General features: G+C 40.3%; 1 protein-coding gene and 1 pseudogene across 1 annotated transcript; both read right to left on the bottom strand.

Moving 5' to 3' along the window:
* Positions 1-229: 229 nt before the first annotated feature.
* On the bottom strand, positions 230-3,470 carry LOC127444272 (protein FAM161A-like; annotated as a pseudogene).
* A 6,430-nt stretch (positions 3,471-9,900) lies between these two features.
* Positions 9,901-18,424, bottom strand: LOC127444250 (T-complex protein 1 subunit delta-like). Its single transcript, XM_051703523.1, has 13 exons — positions 18,164-18,424; positions 16,848-16,900; positions 16,679-16,768; positions 16,481-16,589; positions 16,136-16,400; positions 13,182-13,311; positions 12,839-12,978; positions 12,457-12,553; positions 11,450-11,560; positions 11,002-11,132; positions 10,598-10,832; positions 10,395-10,508; positions 9,901-10,051 (listed from the first exon to the last, which is right to left on the bottom strand). The coding sequence occupies exons 1-13, from the start codon at positions 18,270-18,272 to the stop codon at positions 10,037-10,039; spliced, it is 1,599 nt and encodes a 532-aa protein (XP_051559483.1). The 5' UTR covers positions 18,273-18,424; the 3' UTR covers positions 9,901-10,036.
* Between the last annotated feature and the right edge of the window lie 9 nt (positions 18,425-18,433).

Here is an 18,433-nt window from a genome sequence, read left to right as displayed (position 1 = left end):
AGGCAGCAAGATGATTCAGGAATATCCACAAACTCACACAAACACAACTCACACAAATCTGGTTTTCCAAAAACAGGATCTGAAATGTACAACTAGTCTTTTGTTTTTGTTGGTTTTTGAGATAGTAATGGGAGACACGGTGACAGGGATAGTCACTGGTTGCACAAAATTTGGAATCCAAAAAAGTGGTAGACACAGGACTTTCCTTGAGTACTAGCAGGGTAAAGGTTTAGAGCAGGATTGGGTTGGTACCAAACCGGGATTTGCCCTTAGGCATCACAGTTACCTCACAGCTTCTTGCCGTTTCTTGGCCACATCCAGACAGTGAGGAGCAAAGAGAAGAGGAGGGCGTCCTTGGCGAAAGGGCAGGTGGGGTCACAAATGGCCAACGTGTTGGGCTTTTATTCTCTGCCTCAATATCTGCAATGATGCATTCCTTGTGTGAGGCAATGTTAGTTCTGCGCAATCGGAAGGGTTCGCATGTCGTCACAGGCTGCACGTCTCTCCAATTGTCAAACTGCTTCCGAAACCTCCTGTAACTTGCGTCAAAGTCTGGATCTTCAGTGTTGATCTTGGGTCAGTGGGTGCGTGGGCCTGCTTGTTGGCCTGGATGGCCTTCTGCAGTTGTCTTTCACTGAGCTAGCATGCTCAGAGGCATGGAGGCACTTTGCAGCAACTCTTCCGCCTGCATCTGCATTTCAATCGCCCGATAAAGCTCCTCCTCTTTCTGCTGCTCACCTAATGCAGCCTCCTTCACAGCACGTGGGACGGGTTTAGCCCTGAATGGACATTTCCTCCTCTCCTCTTCCTCTTTACCGAGTTTGAGCATCTGTTCACGAAGCTTGGTTTCTTTCTGCGCTTTCTTTAGCCGTTCGTGTTCCAGAAAGCTAAAGGGTCTCTGAGAGGAGTGGATATTCTGTTGTTCCTTCTCTCGATAAAGTCGGCGACGTTCCTCGTCACACTCTTGCAGTTCTTCATACTATGGGATGCATATGTGTGCAGGCACCGGGCTGACACAGAACTTCCTCTGGCACTCGGTAAGCTCCTCCAGTTGATGTCTGAGATCCACATTCTCTTGTTCGATCTCGGAACATGATTTTATACCCTTCTTTCATAGTTCTGCCTCTCGAAGTGTCATCTGAAAAGGTTTGGAGACTGTCATTTTGGTATTCCAACCCTCATCTTCAGGTGTCCTATGTTGTTTCAGTCGATTACACTTGACCCTACCCTTTGGTTTGTCAGTGGTCATTTGGCAGTCTCCTGGCAGGCTCTGCAGTGAGGATGAACACAGGTGCCATTGAGGTGGATAAAGCTTCTTCACTCTGAGGTCCTGCCACAGGTTCTTGATGTGTTCTTTGGGTGAGAGGAGAAGATCTTTCTCGGTGTTGTAGTTGTTGTGGTCTCCTTGATCTTAGTCAACAATAGGCTCCTCATCAGACACGTCTGAGAGTTCTGAACCACGCCGCAGCTCCAGAGCGGACTGGGCTTTTTTCAGAATGCGAGTTAACATCGGACTTGACCTTCCCCGCTGTGAACTGCAGATTCAATGAAAAAAATACAATGCAGTTTATTTCTTAATTTCCTTTCAAAGAGTTAGACCTAATGAGGAAATCACTGCAGTTTTTCTAAGTTATCAATGAAAATCTGTATGTATTCTGATTGATTTCAAATATTCGTTATATTTTTCAGTTTCAGAAATACAAATTTGGTTTGATTATGGATAAAGGCCTATTATACACTACCTGGCCAAAAAATAGTTGCCATTTGGATTTAAATAAGCAGATACTTAAGAGCCTATGATTGGATCATTATTGCAGTGATTGTTTCAGCTGGCAACATTTCTTTTAACCTTAACTGATGTCGTGTGTAGCTTCTCATTTCTTAAACAACCATGTCGGAAGACATATCCTGTGGTCGTGGAAAAGATGTTACTGTGTTTCAGAAGGGGCAAATATAATTGGGTTAAGAGCTGTCCAACACATTATTAAAACCTGGAAGGATAGTGGTGAACCAAGAGCTTAATGGAAAAAAATATTAAATGATCGTGATCGGAGATCACTAAAACGCCTGGTGAAGTCTCATCGTAAAAAATCGACAGTAGAACTCACGGCTATGTTTAATAGTGAAAGTAAGAGCATTTCCACATGCACGATGTGATGACAACTTACAGGATTGGGACTTAACAGCTGTGTGGCCACAAGAAACCCACTTGTTAGTGAGGCTGATCGGGGAAAAAAACTTCAGTTTGCTGAAAAAAGTTCATGTGATCTGATGAGTCCAGATTTACCCTATTCCAAAGCAATGGGTGCGTCAGGGTAAGAAGGGAAGCACATGAAGCGATGTACCCGTCATCTATAGTGCCCACTGTACAAGCCTCTGGAGGCAGTGTTATGATCTGGGGTTGCTTCAGTTGGTCAGATCTAGCCTCAGCAACGTTATGCGGCAATAAAATTAATTCAGCTGAATACCTGAATATACTGAATGACCAGGTTATCCCATCAGTGGATTTTTTCTTCCCTGACGGCACAGGCATATTCCAGGACGACAATGCCAAGATTCATCGGGCTCAAATTGTGAAAGACTGGTTCAGGGAGCATGAGGAATCATTTTCACACATGAATTGGCCACCACAGAGTCCTGACCTTAACCGTATTGAAAGCTTTTGGGATGTGCTGGAGAAGTTGAGTGGTTCAACTCTCCCGTAGTCAATACAAGATCTTGGCCAAAAATTAATGCAACTATGAATGAAATAAATGTTGTGACATTGCATTAGGTTGTCGAAATAATGCCACGACGAATGTGCACTGTAACCAAAGCTAAAGGTGGTCCAACGAAATATTAGAGTATGTGACTTTTTTTTTTGGCCAGGCAGTGTATTATATCACAGGGCTCAACAATAAGGATGGAAAAAACTTTAGGCCCAAAATATTTCATTCAAACATAAAAACAACATGTAACAGATTATTTTTTCGAAACATAAACACACTGTAGTAAAAACCTTTAGAATAGAACAATTAATCCTCAGTTTTAGGAGAGAGGGTAGGGTAGTTTAACGGTAGAAACGAATAATAATGTATCACAGGAACTTTTTTTTTTACTTGTGTTCAAACATTTTATAAAAAAATAAATAAAAAAAATTCATATGAAAGAAACCCTCAATATGACTTGACAAAAACGTTTTCTAAACAGAAAGTTATTGCTGGAAATACAGAATTGAAACTGATTAAAACCAGTGTGAATGTATACTCACCTAATGATTTGATCAGCATTGTCTCCAGGAGCTCAAGTTTCTTGAAGAGATGAGCTCTTTTCAGGTGCTCTACTTTATGGTCGTACTCTTGATTTGAGAAGTACAATTCCCTGAGATCGATATGATCAGCCATCATGCGGTAGTCTTTGATTAGCAGAGGATTGCCATCTTTAGCTGGAGAGTCGTTAGCCCCCGAATCATATACAGAGTCATATTCCATCTATTAAGATTCACGTGGGAAAATTAGAAATAAACACTGAATTAAGTACATTTACTAAATGGTCCACTACTCCATACACTGCAGTCCATGTCATGGATTAATGGGATATCATTGTTTTGAGCATAAAAGTACAAATAATATCTAGAATAAATAAACTATGTAAGATAATTCACATCGTAAAAGGGCAACTAACGTTTTAGCATCTACAGTGCATCGAATTATGAGCACATGTACTAATATTGTTATCAGTAGCATTAATATCATTAGATATCAAAGCCAAGCTTCTTGCACTTAAATGCATAAATGTGAGCTGCTTCATTATGGAAGGTCATTCAGTATAAATATTTCAGAAATATTAACTGTTTTGAAAATTGCAATACTCAAAATCTATTCTCAGCATTATCTTAGGTGGTAAAATTGAAGAGTATTGGTTGTAAAAGCCTGTGTTTAATACATCAGACTAATGTCCAGTCAGTAGGTGATGTGTGTGTGTGTTTGTACATGTTTATACTACATTGTGGGGACCAAATGTCCCCACAAGAATAGTAAAACCTGAGATCACCTACCTTGTGGGGCCCAGCCAGCGGTCCCCGCGTGGGAAATGGCTTATTAAACATATTAAATGATGTTTTTTTGAAAATGTAAAAATGCAAAAAGGTTTCTGTGAGGGTTAGGTTTAGGGGTAGGGTTAAATGCATTATAAAATGCATGGAAGTCTATGGAGAGTCCCCACAATGACATAAAAACAAGTTTGTGTGTGTGTGTGTGTATAAACTGTTAATCTGCAGGTCTGTGAGTTTAAGTGCCAGATGGCAGATTGTGTTCCTCAGTCACACAGGAGATTCTCTAAGTTCTTTACTGTATTTAACACAAAACAACACCATTTTATATATTTACTTTGCAATAAAGCTAACTGTAATGACTACAGACGAGGCTATTACCACAACTGCAACCAGACACTGAGCGGGACATGTGCCTGTTAATATTCAGACTAGCGGTCGATCAAGATGGATATTTTATTGACTGATTCTTAATAGTTTACCTTCCACCCCGATCTTTAATTTTTTGTTATATCCTTTTGCATCTAATTTGAGAACCTAAGTGAGGTTTTGTCAGATTTAGCCAGTTTCTGGTTTTATCCCCATAGTATAGCTAACACATAGCATGGAACCGTAATACTTTCTAATGCATAAACAGTGATTTTTCCAGTATTTGGGTAATAACATGGCATTTTCTTCATAATCAAGATAATATGCTTATAGAAGCATCACTTTGTTTTAAAAAGTGCTAGGGACATTTTTTTGGGTGGGAGGGGTCACGAAGTGGTGAAACTCATGAATATTAATTAGGTTTATGTGCAGATAATGTCAAATAATCTTTTACTATTTTGATAAACTGTCAGTCTTGATGACCAATTTAAGATCTCAGATAAATATTCCACATAATTAACTTGATAACATGATTATAACACACAAACGAAATGGAAACGCCCGCTCAAGAACTGGAGAAGTTTCTTCTGCATTAGACACTTTCTTGATGAAAGCCATTTCAAAAAGTGGTAGGGACATGTCCCACTCGTCCCACCTTTAAATTACACCTATGTATGGCAGAACTATAGAACAATGCTTTCATGATGAAAGTAGGTTCATCTTTTGACTTACTTAACCACCTCAAGTCTATTACGTAACTATTGTTTTTAACATCTTCAAAAACATGTTCCCCAACCCAAATGAAGTAATTAGCTAAAATGTACGAATTCTTTGTAATTCACACAAAAACACAGACTACTGTCAACGTTGATTGCCCATGGATATAGACTAAAACTCGAAAAATCATCAAATGAAAGTGACATCTCTGCTGAATAATAATAGGACCATTAGAACAGATTCTTTATTTATTGTTTTATATTGGTTTCCATTACAGATGATATAACATGCCACCAATAGATGCCAACACATTACCAGTAGAAACCCACAGGGAACATTATTGTTTCCACTAAAACCAAAACAATTCCCATTATTTCTATTCGTTTGTTTGTTCCTCAGCAGGCGTCAATGCAATATCACCATGCACTTGCAAATAATCTTAAACTGGACAGATTTTTCATGGTGTAATTGATTACAAATGCAGTTTAATAACTTTTATCCCAATAAAATCCTTTTTCCAATCAGTTTCCTCTTTTTTGTAGTCTCTGTTGTCCAAGAGTCCGGAGGGTGCACACGGCAGTGATCTAACGGTGTCTTCAGGCAGGATGTCACCAGAACATTAGTGTGGTGACACTTCTCCATATCAGTGTCTCTCGCCCCGGACAATCACTGATACATCTAAATGACGTTACAGCTGCGGGAGCCCGCACATAAAAAAAATACATAGAAAAAAATAATATACTGTGTATAGGACCTACAGTGCATCCGGAAAGTATTCACAGCGCTTCACTTTTTTCACATTTTGTTATGTTACAGCCTTATTCCAAAATGGATTAAATTCATTATTTTCCTCAAAATTCTACAAACAATACCCCATAATGACAACGTGAAAGACGTTTGTTTGAAATCTTTGCAAATGTATTAAAAATGAAAAAAAAAACAAAAACACACATGTACATAAGTATTCACAGCCTTTGCTCAATACTTCGTTGAAGCACCTTTGGCACCAATTACAGCCTCAAGTCTTTCTGAGTATGATGCTACAAGTTTGGCACACCTATTTTTGGGCAGTTTCTCCCATTCTTCTTTGCAGGACCTCTCAAACTCCATCAGGTTGGATGGGGAGCATCGGTGCACAGCCATTTTCAAATCTCTCCAGAGATGTTCAATCGGGTTCAAGTCTGGGCTCTGGCTGGGCCACTCAAGGACATTCACAGAGTTGTCCCGGAGCCACTCCTTTGTTATCTTGGCTGTGTGCTTAGGGTCGTTGTCCTGTTGGAAGATGAATCTTCGCCCCAGTCTGAGGTCCAGAGCAGGTTTTCATCAAGGATGTCTCTGTACATTGCTGCATTCATCTTTCCCTCGATCCTGACTAGTCTCCCAGTTCCTGCCGCTGAAAAACATCCCCACAGCATGATGCTGCCACCACCATGCTTCACTGTAGGGATGGTATTGGCCAGGTGAGGAGCGGTGCCTGGTTTCCTCCAGACATGACGCTTGCCATTCAGGCCAAAGAGTTCAATCTTTGTTTCTCATGGTCTGAGAGTCCTTCAGGTGCCTTTTGGCAAACTCCAGGTGGGCTGTCATGTGCCTTTTACTGAGGAGTGGCTTCCATCTGGCCACTCTACCATACAGGCCTGATTGGTGGAGTGCTGCAGAGATGGTTGTTCTTCTGGAAGGTTCTCCTCTCTCCACAGAGAAATGCTGGAGCTCTGTCAGAGTGACCAGCGGGTTCTTGGTCACCTCCCTGACTAAGGCCCTTCTCCCCCGATCACTCAGTTTGGCCAGGCGGCCAGCTGTAGGAAGAGTCCTGGTGGTTCCAAACTTCTTCCATTTATGGATGATGGAGGCCACTGTGCTCATTGGGATCTTCAATGCTGCAGAAATTTTTCTGTACCCTTCCCCAGATCAGTACCTCGATACAATCCTGTCTTGGAGGTCTACAGACAATTCCTTGGACTTCATGGCTTGGTTTGTGCTCTGACATGCACTGTTAACTGTGGGACCTTATATAGACAGGCGTGTGCCTTTCCAAATCATGTCCAATCAACTGAATGTACCACAGGTGGACTCCAATCAAGTTGTAGAAACATCTCAAGGATGATCAGTGGAAACAGGATGCACCTGAGCTCAATTTTGAGTGTCATGGCAAATGCTGTGAATACTTATGTACATGTGATTTTTTTTCGTTTTTATTTTTAATACATTTGCAAAGATTTCAAACAAACTTCTTTCACGTTGTCATTATGGGGTATTGTTTGTAGAATTTTGAGGAAAATAATGAATTTAATCCATTTTGGAATAAGGCTGTAACATATCAAAATGTGGAAAAAGTGAAGCGCTGTGAATACTTTCCGGATGCACTGTATATATACACTGGAGGCCAAAAGTTTGGAATAATGTACAGATTTTGCACTTATGGAAAGAAATTGGTACTTTTATTCACCAAAGTGACATTCAACTGATCACAATGTATAGACAGGACATTAATAACATGAAAAATTACTATTACAATTAAAAAAAATGTTCAGAACTTCTCAAACTACTTAAAAGAGTTCTCATCAAAAAATCCTCCACGTGCAGCAATGACAGCTTTGCAGATCCTTGTTATTCTAGCTGTCAGTTTGTCCAGATACTCAGGTGACATTTCACCCCACACTTCCTGTAGCACTTGCCATAGATGTGGCTGTCTTGTCGGGCACTTCTCACGCACCTTACAGTCTAACTGATCCCACAAAAGCTCAATGGGGTTAAGATCCATAACACTCTTTTCCAATTATCTGTTGTCCAATGTCTGTGTTTCTTTGCCCACTCTAACCTTTTCTTTTTGTTTTTCTGTTTCAAAAGTGGATTTTCTTTGCAATTCTTCCCATAAGGCCTGCACCCCTGAGTCTTCTCTTTACTGTTGTACATGAAACTGGTGTTGAGCGGGTAGAATTCAATGAAGCTGTCAGCTGAGGACATGTGAGGCGTCTATTTCTCAAACTAGAGACTCTGATGTACTTATCCTCTTGTTTAGTTGTACATCTGGTCTTCCACATCTCTTTCTGTCCTTGTTAGAGCCAGTTGTCCTTTGTCTTTGAAGACTGTAGTGTACACCTTTGTATGAAATCTTCAGTTTTTTGGCAATTTCAAGCATTGTATAGACTTCATTCCTCAAAACAATGATTGACTGATGAGTTTCTAGAGAAAGCTGTTTCTTTTTTGCCATTTTTGACCTAATATTGACCTTAAGACATGCCAGTCTATTGAATACTGTGGCAACTCAAAAACAAACACAAGTGATCAATACGACTCCAGTGGTTTAATCCATGTCTTCTGAACTGATATGATAGGTTTGGGTGAAAAACTTTAATTCAAAATTTAAGTCCCTTCTGTACTCTAAATCTCCACTTTCACATCTGTAAGTGGAGATTTATGGTAAAAAAGGACTTAAATACTGATCCGTTTCTCACCCACAGCTATCATATCACTTCAGAAGACATGGATTAAACCACTGGAGTCATATGGGTTACTGTTATTCTGCCTTCATGTGATTGTTTTGAGCTACAAAAGGTCTGATGACCATTCATTTGCATTGTATGGACCTACAGAGCTGAAATATTCTTCTAAAAATCTTCATTTGTGTTCAGCTGAAGAAAGAAAGTCAAACAGATCTGGGATGACATGAGGGTGAGTAAATGATGAGAGAATTTTCATTTTTGGGTGAACTATCCCTTTAAAGGACATGCTTTATCCTTGGTAACAATTGTGCCCAGTGGAAAAATAAAGCACAGTTAAAAATTGCTTGAATGAAACCTAAAAGAATATTGCAATAGTATTATTTATTTTTTACAAAAAGGCAAAATGGAGTTGTGGAGAAAAAGCAAGCGTTTACACGTTTCATGAAAACTATAATAAACACTCAAACAAATAGCTCTTTGGCTGAACTTGATTCAATCGTGGACACTGGTCCCACATGTTTGAAATGAGTGTTCTTAACTTAAAATTACCATGTAATCTCAACACAAACACTTTGTGTAGAATCCAGTTGAATTGGGTAAACCCAACAAAATTAGACGTCAATGCAACTCAAATCTCTTTTTTCTTTATGTAGTAACTAGTGAATGTTAGCATACTGAATAGATGCTGGTTGGAATCACTAGAGTGTAGTTTACGAACTATGTTATGGTTAGCACATTTACTCAATGAAGCAAGAAATACATTTCACGTGCAACATCCACCCGTCCTCATCGTTAGCTCAAGCTCCACTCTTCACAACAATGGTAACCCCCACATCTCCAACAATTAAACACTAACATGTCTCCCCCTTTCTATTAATCATGCACAAAAACACTTAATTTTAACATTTACTCTCCCTATCGAGTCCCATGCAAAGCAAATCCCCTGCCCAGTTTCATAACTGCTACATTTACACCACAAAAAGTGTTGTAACATGTAGTCCCAGCTCAAATTGATCTAGTAAACTTTAATTTTACGAATTTAAATGTATAAAACGCAATGAAATTGTGTTACTTTAGTTTAAGTAAATTGAACAAGCAGCAAAAATGTGTTTTTCCCAGTGTATACAAGTATGTTTTAATTTAAATCATAGGATACTTAATTCAAACTCAAATCTTCAGACTTGATTTTCACCATCCTCTGAGCACTGCCTTGCCTGCGATTACCTAATAAGATTACACTGACCTGCATTAACACCAAGCCATGTCGAGTACCACTTAAATTACAATACCACGTACTGTATCAAGGTAAAAAAAAATAAAAATAAAGACAAAAGGCGAGAGTTTTCGTGTAAAAAACAAAAACATGTTTTATTAAATTACTCAAGGTAACATCTACAGAAAACAACAGAGCAGTTGGTCTTAACAGGACGCTAGAGTGGTGTAAGGTCTTCCTTCAGTAATCACATTCATGCACACTTTATCGGGTATTCACCTGAAGAGCAAATGAAAGGAAATTAGTGCTGGTTCAGTGCATTTAATGTCAGTATATTTTGAGCGTGTCATCAAGATTGTTTGACTTATTTATAATTTTTTTAGGAGATGGATAAGTAGATAGAGGTAAAATATATTTTCTTAATGTTAAAGTGAAAATTCTGTCACCATTCAAGTTCATTGCATCTTTTTTTTTCCATACAATGAAAGTGAATGGTGACTGAGGCTCACACTCTTGCCTAACATCTCCGTTTGTGTTCCACTTAAAGTCATACTGGCTTTGGGTGAACTACCCCTTTAAGTATTTACTTTGGTAGACTAACTAGATATGACAAATCACTTACAAGATCATCGATCTTCAGGATGCTGCGGACCGTTTCCGTGGCGAGGGTGAGAGCGCTGATGGAGACGAGCAGAGGCTGAACTACCAGCTCCTCCAGGATGTTGGAGATCCCGCCCTAAAAGACAGACAGAGACATCAGACACTTCCATAACCTGCTAGTAGTTACAGGCATCTGTCAGTAAGAGGCACTATTTTAAGTCACACCTTGCGGACATTAATTCCGGCCGTCTTCTCCCCCTGTGCGTGTCTGTTACGCAGCTCTGTTACCGTGGAGATGGGATTAAGACCAGCGTTCTCTGCTAGAGTAGAGGGAATGACCTCGAGGGCATCGGCATAGGCACGCACACAGTACGCCTCCATGCCACCCAGTGAACGGGAATATTCTGCCAACCTCAGTGCCAGCTCGATCTCTGGTGCTCCACCCCCGGCAATCAGAGCTCTGCAAGACAACAAAGTTAATCAACTGATAAGCTCTAAAATGTTTTATACCAATAAATACAGAATCTTATAACTTAAGTAATAAGGATGTTTCAATATCTAGAGGGTAAGAAGACCTTTATTGGCTTTAATATTGAGGAATACCTTAACAAGTTAAGGTCATTTGTTACCTCTTTTTGACTAGGCAGCGGATGACGCAGAGGGCATCGTGGATGGATCGCTCTGCTTCCTCAATCACCAGCTTGTTAGAACCACGGACCACAATACTGACGGTCTTTCCAGGATTGGCACAACCTGTGATCTACAGACACACACAAACACAAGCCCAAATCAAACACTGCCATTATTACACAGCAGGAACAGAAAGAAAACATACTATTCTGAGTAATCTGTCTGTAAAGATAGACAAGTCTGCACAGAACATCAACTAAACATTCATTCACAGAGCCAAAAACATGACGTTTCTCCACATGAGTGTCAAAACAAGGACAGGTGACATTATCAAGTGAGTCTAGCAAAAATCATATCAACTTTTAAAATACATTGAGGATCAGAACACCTCCGTCCACATTCTAGGTCCTAAAAAGGTCAAATCTGATCCTAGATCAGCAATCTCACCTTCACTAATTTGCCTGATCCATCCAGGCTGACCTCTTCTGCCAGCTCTGCTGTGCCCAACATCTCTGGAGTGAACTGGTCAATGTGAGCTATGGGTTTGGTGCCAATAGTCTGATGAAACAGGATAAAGAAATAATTCACCGGAAAAACAAAAACAAAATCTTCAATGCCTTTTAAATATATGCATCATATATCTAACATTACTTTTGATTATCAAATCTTTGTCTGCTGTTTAAAGGAACAGTTCACCCCAAAATTTAAATTCTCTCATCATTTGATCACCCTGATGCCATCCCAGATGTGTATGACTTTCTTTCTTCTGCAGAACACAAAGATTTTTAGAAGAATATCTCAGCTCTGTTGGTCCATACAATGCAAGTGAATGGTGACCAGACCTTTCAAGCTCCTAAAAGGCAGCATAAAAGTAATCAATACGACACCAGTGGTTTAATCCATGTCTTCTGAAGCGCTATGATGGGTGTGGGTGAGAAACAGATCAATGTTCACGTCCTTTTTTTTTTTTTTTTTTTTTACTATAAATTCTTCTCCCTGCCCAGGTGGCAGCGATATGCACGAAGAATGCGAATCACCAAACACGAGAGAAAAATATTAAAGTCAAGATTTTTAGTAAAAAATGTACCTAAATATTGATCTGTTTCTCACATTGCTTCAGAAGTCATGGATTTAACCACTGGAGTCGTATGGATTACGTTTATGCTGCCTTTATGTGCTTTTTGGAGCTTCAAAGTTCTGGTCACCATTCACTTGCACTGATATTCTGAGAGCTGAGATATTCTAAAAAAATCCTTGTTTTGTGTTTAGCAGAAGAAAGTCATACGCACCTGAGTACTAGTAAATGATGAGAGTTTTCATTTTTGGGTGAGCTATCCCTTTAAATAGCAGACAAAGATTTGATAATCAAAAGTGATGTTAGATATAGGCCTTATTTATGCATGCAAAAAAAGCATTCGTTAGTTTCTGGCTGAGAGTGCTTCAGCTGGTTGTACCTTGCAGATGAACTCAATCTCTTCCCTCTCGATGTCCTTTATCACCATGATCTTCATCTTATTGAGGAAGTGCAAGGCCAGATCGCTCAGAGCATCTCTGAGAAACACACACACATTCACAAACATCATGAGAACCTCTGATAGATCCCTCATGAGCTCCACTGGAGTTCTCATTATGTGCAAATGACCATATTTATCAAATTTTACTGAATTTCCAAAACATTGAGTCACAGCATAATAAAGAGATTTCAGCATTTAGGGGTAGGGCTCAGTAAAAATATAGATTTTTACTTCAGTTTTGGTTGTCTTTATTATTTTAGCCATTATTATGGATTATTATTTTAGCCATATGCGAGTTGTGTGACGGAGGTTTGTGGTGCACCTCAGGATGGATTTCTGGATGAGTAGCACATTACAGCCGGCTTTCTTAATCTGTTTAATGAGGTTGAGGATGTAGGCTCTCTCTTCACGCAGAACACGGTCCATCTGAGCGTAGTCTGACACCACAATCTGGTTGTCCATCTATCCACAAACACAACAACAACTAAATCAATGATCTTTAAAACCAGCACATGCTGAAGATTAACAACAAACATGATCTCACTTTTAACCGACACAACAAACCTAATAGTTCTTTAAAAATTAAGAGAATAAAAAATATTCAAATCCATGGTAAGAAATACAGCCATTTGTAAAAGGGTTCTGGAATAGTGACTAGAACGTACATCAGTTTTGGGAGCGGACAGGCAGAACTGTATCAGGCCGATTTTGGCCTTCTCCACACGGGACACGCCAGTGTTCACCTTCTGAGTCAACACCAGACCGTCCACCAGCTCGCAGTCATCAATGGTCCCTCTGCAAACACACGACACAATTAAGAGTCAACATTTCAGGAGAGACAGAAACACTTGACTCCCCAAGGCTTTTTGTTGGCGATTTAAAATTAGCCGCCATCATCATATGGTGCACTAACCCCTTCAACTGGGCGGGGCTAGAAGCATGTAATAAGTTTACGCTTAAATTGTAAAGGTCCCCGGATACATAAGTCACTCATATTTGGTACCATTTAAAAGCTTAAAACCTGAACTTTTCAAAGAATACCATCACTTTTGCATTTATTTTGTTATTTTATCTAACATAAAGCCTTAAAAACTGTGTATCACAAATGAGCGCCACCTAGAGGTGATGTAGGAGAATGCATATGAATAAAAGTGTTTCACATAGCACATTAATAGTCAATTCATACATCAAACGAAAGCTCATTCCCATGAATGTATCTGAACAGTTTATTTTGTAGCCCTAACACCACAGTTTAGGGCTGGGCAGTATGGTGGTATACACCGATCAGCCACAACATTGAAACCACCTGCCTAATATTTTGTAGGTCCCCCTCGTGCCACCAAAACTGCGCCAACCCGCATCTCAGAATAGCATTCAGAGATGATATTCTTCTCACCACAATTGTACAGAGTGGTTATCTGAGTTACCATAGACTTTGTCAGTTCAATCCAGTCTGGTCATTCTCTGTTGACCTCTCTCATCAACAAGGCATTTCTGTCCGCAGAACTGCCACTCACTGGATGTTTTTTGTTTTTGGCACCATTCTGAGTAAATTCTAGAGACTGTTGTGTGTGAAAATCCCAGAAATACTCAAACCAGCCCATCTGGCACCAACAATCATCCATGCAATTATCTAATCAGCCAATCATGTGGCAGCAGTGCAGTGCATAAAATCATGCAGATATGGGTCAGGAGCTTCAGTTAATGTTCACATCAACCATCAGAATGGGGAAAAAATGTGATCTCAGTGATTGACCGTGGCATGATTGTTGGTGCCAGACGGGCTGGTTTGATCAAGCAAAAGTTAAGAATTTAAGTATATAATTTTTTTGCTTATCGCTCACCCTTATCACATGGATATTTAATAAAAAACTCTATATCAACTCTAACCTTAGGCTGTTTTCTTTAAAATGAGCCGATGTTACATCTTAGATGTCAAGAAAAATAATTGCAGTCCAGTAGAAAAAGCATGATAAACAAATCATCTGCTAAATATTATCAACTATTGATAATAATATGTTGTATCTACGCAAATGACCCTGAGATTGATCTTATAGTCCATTCAGAGGCCAATATATACACTATATTGCCAAAAGTATTCGCTCATCTGCCTTTAGACGCATATGAACTTAAGTGACATCCCATTCTTAATCCATAGGGTTTAATATGACGTCGGCCCACCCTTTGCAGCTATATCAGCTTCAACTCTTCTGGGAAGGCTTTCCACAAGGATTAGGAGTGTGTTTATGGGAATTTTTGACCATTCTTCCAGAAGCGCATTTGTGAGGTCAGACACTGATGTTGGACGAGAAGGCCTGGCTCACAGTCTTCGCTCTAATTCATCCCAAAGGTGCTCTATCGGGTTGAGGTCAGGACTCTGTGCAGGCCAGTCAAGTTCTTCCACACCAAACTCGCTCATCCATGTCTTTATGGACCTTGCTTTGTGCACTGGTGCGCAGTCATGTTGGAACAGGAAGGGGCCATCCTCAAACTGTTCCCACAAAGTTGGGAGCATGGAATTGTCCAAAATCTCTTGGTATGCTGAAGTATTCAGAGTTCCTTTCACTGGAACTAAGGGGCCAAGCCCAGCTCCTGAAAAACAACCCCACACCATAATCCCCCCTCCACCAAACTTCACAGTTGGCACAATGCAGTCAGACAAGTACCGTTCTCCTGGCAACCGCCAAACCCAGACTCGTCCATCAGATTGCCAGATGGAGAAGCGTGATTCGTCACTCCAGAGAACGCGTCTCCACTGCTCTAGAGTCCAGTGGCGGCGTGCTTTACACCACTGCATCCGACGCTTTGCATTGCACTTGGTGATGTATGGCTTGGATGCAGCTGCTCGGCCATGGAAACCCATTCCATGAAGCTCTCTATGCACTGTTCTTGAGCTAATCTGAAGGCCACGTGAACTTTGGAGGTCTGTAGTGATTGACTCTGCAGAAAGCTGGCAACCTCTGCGCACTATGCACCTCAGCATCCGCTGACCCCGCTCTGTCATTTTACATGGCCTACCACTTCATGGCTGAGTTGCTGTCATTCCCAATTGCTTCCACTTTGTTATAATACCACTGACAGTTGACTGTGGAATATTTAGTAGCGAGGAAATTTCACGACTGGACTTGTTGCACAGGTGGCATCCTATCACAGTACCACGCTGGAATTCACTGAGCTCCTGAGAGCGGCCCATTCTTTCACAAATGTTTGTAGAAGCAGTCTGCATGCCTAGGTGCTTCATTTTATACACCTGTGACCATGGAAGTGATTGGAACACCTGAATTCAATTATTTGGATGGGTGAGCGAATACTTTTGGCAATATAGTGTATATATATGATGAAACAAAAACTTCTTAAAATAGGGGGCAGTAAAATGAGACCAATTTTATGCAATAAGGTGAGCTTTTAAATTTGGGTTTGAAAAATCGCAGGCGGCAGCCAAAAAATGCACCAGAGTTGAAGAGGTTAACATATAAATTATGCAAACACATAAATATTGAGATGATTAACTTTAACATTTATTCTGTAATTTTCCTACATCTGCTCAGGCTTAGATTTACATTGCTGTATGCAGTGTTTTCAATGTTCCTGTTTGATGCCTTGTACGCTCTCGTCTCACCCGAGTTTCTTGGTGATGTTGATATTATGGAGGTCGACACTGGTGGCAGTTGTGGGGTCGATGACCCTCATGACAGCGTCAACACTCATGGGTGCGAGCAGACTGGAGTTTTGAGACACAACTTTAGAGCACAGGGAGGTGGTTGCGCTGTTCAACAGAGTCTCTCGGTCACTCAGCTGCACTGGCTGACTGATGGAGGTCAGGATCTCCACACCTTTATCGACAGCCTTCTGAAATGACTCAGAAATGATGGTCGGATGGATTCCTGCCAGGAAACACAGACTTTCATGCAACATTTATAATTATTAGAGTAAATATATGACTTTAATACCAACTTGGCCTTACCTTTCTGTAGCAGTTTAGAACAAGAATCCAGAAGAGCTCCAGCAATCACCACCACTGATGTGGTGCCATCACCAGCCTCGATATCCTGAGCTTTAGACAGCTCCACCATCTGAAAACATTACGTCACCCAATTAATATTCATGAGCCAAGCTGACAAGGTTTATAACGAAAACCCCACTTTTCTACGGCCCGTCTCACCATCTTAGCAGCTGGGTGCAGCACTTGCATCTGTTTGAGGATAGTGGCTCCGTCATTAGTGATGGTGACATCTCCCTTCCCATCCTGAATCTGCAACAACAAACACATCCACTCAGTGCGAGACAAAACACGCTGAGCTTTAAAACAAGGTGTCAGGAGACAACTGTACCATTTTATCCATGCCCTTAGGGCCCAGACTCGTCCTGACGGCATCAGCAACAGCTGTCAATAAAAAAAAGACAAGTTCAATCGTCACACCTGCTGCCACACCCATAACACAATGCACAACTGCTATACAGTAATATGAACTAAAAATGAATGTGTTTAACATGACAGACTTAAAGAAGCCTTATTAGGTGGAAATGATCCTTGCAAATACACGTCGCACCTTATAAGGAGGCCAAACTGTGTGCTTTGTGACAGGAACTGAGCTTGAAACATGTAAGTGGCCATACACGGTTTTAACCCTTGTGGGTAAATTTGAAAAAGTTACTCGGAGGAGGACAAAAATGTCCCCATCAAAAAATTGCCATAATAATATTATATATTAATATTATTTTCCACTTTCAATTAGTTAATTTTTTAACCAACATCAGTCCTGATCATAACTACCAAATATTCATTCATTTTCAGGATTTTAACCCTTTAAATGCAAGTTTGTTTTTTACACACACAAATTTCTCAATACACACATATAAAACACACTCTGACATCCAGAACACACACACACTTTTATCAGCATCATTTATATATATATATATAAATATAATATAATACAGCAAACAGAAAATAGGGGAAAAGCTTGTATTTGCTCCATAGGCTAAACATGAGAAAAATGGCGCCATCTGGTGGAAAATATTACAAATGTAAATTTTAAAGCCAGGGCTCCAGAATGAAAGCATAATATCATAGAATTCATGATTTTATACTTTAATGGCACTGGGATCAAATATGGCAGTTTTAATGGGTTTCAATGGGGACATTTTTGTCCTGAAGGTCCTGAGTGTAACTATTTTGTGTACACAGTGTATTATAGATGTATTATATGAACTGAGGTTGAAATATCAAAATTCCCAGAAAATACACACCTTTGCCAAAATGTATGCCGTTGGCATTAACACAGCCAAAATGATTGAAAAAACTAAAATGTCCCGAAAGTCGAACAAGCGTTAAAGAAGCCTTATTAGGTGTAAACGATCCTTGCAAATACACTTCGCACCTTATAAGGAGGCCAAACTGTGTGCTTTGTGACAGGAACTGAGCTTGAAACATGTAAGTGGCCATACACGGTTTTAAATGACAAACAATCCTAATTTTGCTCTAATAAAGGCCGAATGTTGCATGTGATCATGATTATAACGGTTTATACGGCATTTATTGACTCGTGTTTCCAGTGCGTGGCATGGCAACAGATGCAACAGCGAAATAAATAAGCACTCAGTCTTTATGAAAGTTTTAAATATATTTTCAGGTGTAATCCCTCACCTTTCCCCGCACTGATGTTGCTGAAGCGGATTTGGGCGGGTTTGTCTCGGTCCACATACGCGCCTCCTTTGTTTTTAAATGCACTTGCAGCCGCTATGGCCCCCGGCATCTTGGATAATATTGATGTTGTTTTATTCGTCAGGAATCACTGAAGGGAATGGACAATCCCCTGTCTCTCTAGGCCGCCTGTGCGGTTCGGATGGGTGCAGATGAAGTTCAGCTCTGAGATTCCGAACAGAACCTTCCAGATCCGACGGCAGCAGAGAAAGG

The sequence above is a fragment of the Myxocyprinus asiaticus genome, chromosome 7, assembly GCF_019703515.2.
Source record: "Myxocyprinus asiaticus isolate MX2 ecotype Aquarium Trade chromosome 7, UBuf_Myxa_2, whole genome shotgun sequence".
Classification (NCBI taxonomy): domain Eukaryota; kingdom Metazoa; phylum Chordata; class Actinopteri; order Cypriniformes; family Catostomidae; genus Myxocyprinus; species Myxocyprinus asiaticus.
This window is presented reverse-complemented; position numbering and strand designations above follow the sequence as displayed.

Coding starts and splice junctions, on each gene's coding strand:
- LOC127444250 (XM_051703523.1), bottom strand. CDS start 18,272: ATGCCGGGGGCCATAGCGGCTGCAAGTGCATTTAAAAACAAAGGAGGC. Junction 13,312..16,135: donor AACATCACCAAGAAACTCGG/GTGAGACGAGAG, acceptor GTGTGTTTGCAG/AGGGACCATTGATGACTGCG. Junction 11,561..12,456: donor AGATTGAGTTCATCTGCAAG/GTACAACCAGCT, acceptor CTGTTTCATCAG/ACTATTGGCACCAAACCCAT.